The 3,599-nt window shown below is 39.3% G+C and overlaps 1 protein-coding gene across 1 annotated transcript in view; it reads left to right on the forward strand.

The window, feature by feature from the left end:
* FN3K (fructosamine 3 kinase) overlaps positions 1-2,594 on the forward strand; it is an 8,083-nt gene extending 5,489 nt beyond the window's left edge. The window contains exon 6 of the mRNA XM_009279449.2: positions 512-2,594. Coding sequence (XP_009277724.1) covers positions 512-850 — 339 coding nt within the window. The 3' untranslated portion in view covers positions 851-2,594. The remainder of the gene's footprint in view (positions 1-511) is intronic.
* Positions 2,595-3,599: the final 1,005 nt, after the last annotated feature.

The following is a 3,599-nucleotide window of genomic DNA, read 5'->3' on the forward strand; positions in this document are numbered from 1 at the left end:
TTTTTTTTTTTTTTCCCCCAGTTGATCCAGGCTCACAGCTAAGACTGTGGTTCAGGTCACACACTGTACAGCACTTAGGAAACAGCCAGGAATGTATTCCTCTGCAAGCTCTGCATCACAGATTTGTTCCTTAATTCTGGTTAATTGGTACAGATGTTTACTATTGTCCATTTTGCCACTGAAACCTTTCAATTTACATGAAATTTATTTTATATTTCTTGTGACAGCCAATACTATCCATGTCTAGGAACAATACATTAATACTAGATGTTGATACTAGACTGTGAATTAAATGATTTGCTAAGCTCTGTCAAGAACAATCAAGAACACTTACTACTGGCTCACAGTTCAGGTTTATGCTTCTAGCCATCGACTTCAAAAGCACTCCATGAGGACTGAAAACAGGCAGTATTTAACCAGCTTAGTCTCTATTATACTACAGTACTTTGTTTTATTTAAGATTTTGTTCAAAACTCTTTAATTGTTGCCATGTTTGTTCATGCTCTTTCAGCTAAAGATTCCTGAAATGTTCTGTGACGTAGAAATTGTTCCTGCTCTCCTGCATGGGGACCTGTGGGCAGGAAACGTGGCTGAGGACGACTCTGGGCCAATTATCTTTGACCCTGCTTCCTTCTATGGCCATTCAGAATTTGAACTGGCCATTGCTGGAATGTTTGGTGGGTTTAGCAGCTGTTTTTTCTCCGCCTATCACAGTAAAATACCCAAAGCTCCAGGATTTGAGAAACGAAACAAATTGTATCAGCTCTTTAATTACATAAACCACTGGAACCACTTTGGGACGGGATATAGGGGTTCTACCCTAAATGTAATGAGAAAACTTCTAAAGTAACCAGATAGGTTTGAGAAATTCTGACCTAGTCCCTCAGTAATGAACAGCCCCCCTGCTTATCAGAAGTAACACAAAGTAGGAATTAATGTTGATGATAAAAACACCTGACATGCAAAAGGCTTAGTACACTTTTGCCCCTCACTAAATGTTACGAGTGATTGTGTAATTTTTAACTTACACACTAGTTTACTAGCACAGATTCATACCCTGCTGAAGGAAAAGACTGCACTGCATGTGAAGGCTCCACTAGGTTGGAAAAGTAGTATGAGAGTCAGCCTAACCTTACTCTCTGTGGAGAGTCTCGCTTCTTAGCTGCTGCATTTCCACAGTTGTTTGCATCTTGCCACTTCTGCTGCTGCTCTATTAGCAGTTCATTACTGAGAGCTACTGTTGTGGCATTGTGGTGCTGGAAGTAATAACTAGTTCCTTACCTGTACCCTTTTTTGTTCTGTTTTAGTTTTCTCTCTCTGTTTCCATCCCTTTTCCATTTATATTTCTGTCATCTTTCCTTTCCCATGTTAAGTGTCCTGATCCAAAATTTAAATCAGATTCTATGAATCTGAAAATGAAAACATTCTCTTTTTGATTTAAAGAGTAGACAAGGCCCTTTGGACTGCACTTGGCAAGCATATATAATTAATAACATTTCTAATATTTATTTTAATTTAATGTAATTTACTTACATGTTTTTGTTTTTCTCTTCCTATGAGAAATTAAATTTCAGTGGTATTTCTTAAAAGGGATGTCTCTGTAGTTCCTTGGTAATTAACTGTATGGTCAGAAAGTGGGTTGTTACCACACAAATTTCGTAATAACATACAGTAGTTTTAGTATGATATTTCAGCGTGTTACACTATGACAGTAACATATTTAAATAACTTTGTAAAAAGATAGCAAAAAGTGGGAGGGAGGCTTAGTGTTTTGATGACAAGAAAGCATCTATTGCTGCTGTCTTGGTTGGTGCTTGATGTATTTTCAAATTTATAAAATAATGTACAGTAGGCAACGCTAGTCTGTTCTGCCACTGCTGGATTATTGAAGGAACAGTTAGATGGCTTTATAATGTTTTTTAATATTCCTAACTGCTTTATTTTTACAGAAAACATAGGCAATGAGAATTTGGGGAGAAAACTGTGCAACAAAGAAATTGGCATGCAATGTGAGCTAGAGTTTATTAACAAATCCATGGTTTTTTAATGGAAGAAAGTGGTAAAGAAAGTAGATGTAAGTGCAGTCCGACAAATGCTTATGTGAATCAGAAAATTTGAGTAAGATTTTAGGCTTCAGATGGTTGTCATGACCAATACCTAAAATGTTATATTCAAAAATGCTCAGATATGTTTACTTTTTTTCAGCTTTAAATGGCTGTGTTATAAAGATTTAATAAACTTTAAAGTTAGATGTTGTAATTCATACTATTTAAAAAATGCACTTCATTCTCTGTAAATATAATACAAATAGTTAAAAGTTGTTACTTCCTTGGAATTTGGGCTACAATTAGGGGAAGTTGTAATGGTGTGGTTATAACACTTAATACAATTCTAACAGTGGAAAAGTGGAATAATAGAGTTAGAATACAGTTGAAATTGGAGCTGATAGCTAGAAGATCCAGGTCTGAGAAAACAGCAAAGTGCATGTGTACTAGTATTTATTAATGTTAACAAAAATACATGTATTACATTGGAAAGTACATGTGAACTTAAGATTTCTCCTTCTCAAATAAAATACTTGCCTTGCAGAAACCAGGCATTTGGTGTACCTGCATTTTGTGATTGTGGTTTGCACTAACAAATTTGAGCCTGAAGATAAGATATTTGGGTACGGATTGAGTTGCTGGATACTGGGAAAGAGAAGTTACGTGTCCTAACGTCATGACCAGACTTAAGTGTCTCCCTGAATTTCCTTTAAATCAGTGGAGAGAAATGAGCGCCTCTGTAGGTGACTTATCTCACCCTGAGCACCCATTTTAGTTTGTCAGCTGGTCTGATCCTTCAACTTTATTTTCTGTTAAGTAAAAAGATAACCTGAGGTGACTTAGTAAATGTCTACTTCAGACCCCGCTTTCAGTTTTCTAGCATTGGCGATGTGTCAAGAGAGAAATGGAAAAGTAGTGCTCTTCTCTGATGAAATATTCAGTAGCTAGGGGGAAAGCGTGTGTGAAAAGATGAGTGGATGGAGGTGCGGTATGTCTTGGGCTGAAATATGACAAGTATCTTTCTGAGAAAGCTAACGGGAAAGAATCTGGCACGAGAGATAGCAACTGCTGTGAGGGGGCAGACATTTCTTTGAGTCTGCCCACTTGCTCCCCTTCCCTTTTTTTCTGTAGTTGTAGCTTTCAGCGTTCAAACTTTGTTTCCAGAATTTTACGAGATTTAGATAGTGAGTTATTATATAAACCATGTAATTCAATGTTTTGGCGTGGACAGGGTAAGAAGTGGAGGCGGCCACGGACAACGGTGTAATCCAGTGGCCTTCTACACGCGTTTTACAACCTATGCCAAATGACCTGGGAGACAAATTCGGGACGGCTCCTCCCGGCAGGAGAGCGCTTCTGTGCTCGGCGGCCTAGCGGAAACGCGGGCAGAGCAGGGCAGAGCCTGCGCCGCGGCCGAGGAGCAGAGGGGCGTTTCCCAGCTCACTGAAGAAACGTAAACTGCGGGCTCCGCGGCCCGGCTGACCACAGGATCCGAAATAGGCGCTGGCACCCAGCTGCCCCCTCAGAAAGGCCCGCCGCCCCCCCGGCTCAGAA

The sequence above is a fragment of the Aptenodytes forsteri genome, unplaced genomic scaffold (genome assembly GCF_000699145.1).
Source record: "Aptenodytes forsteri isolate BGI_AS27 unplaced genomic scaffold, ASM69914v1 Scaffold243, whole genome shotgun sequence".
In the NCBI taxonomy this organism is placed as follows: domain Eukaryota; kingdom Metazoa; phylum Chordata; class Aves; order Sphenisciformes; family Spheniscidae; genus Aptenodytes; species Aptenodytes forsteri.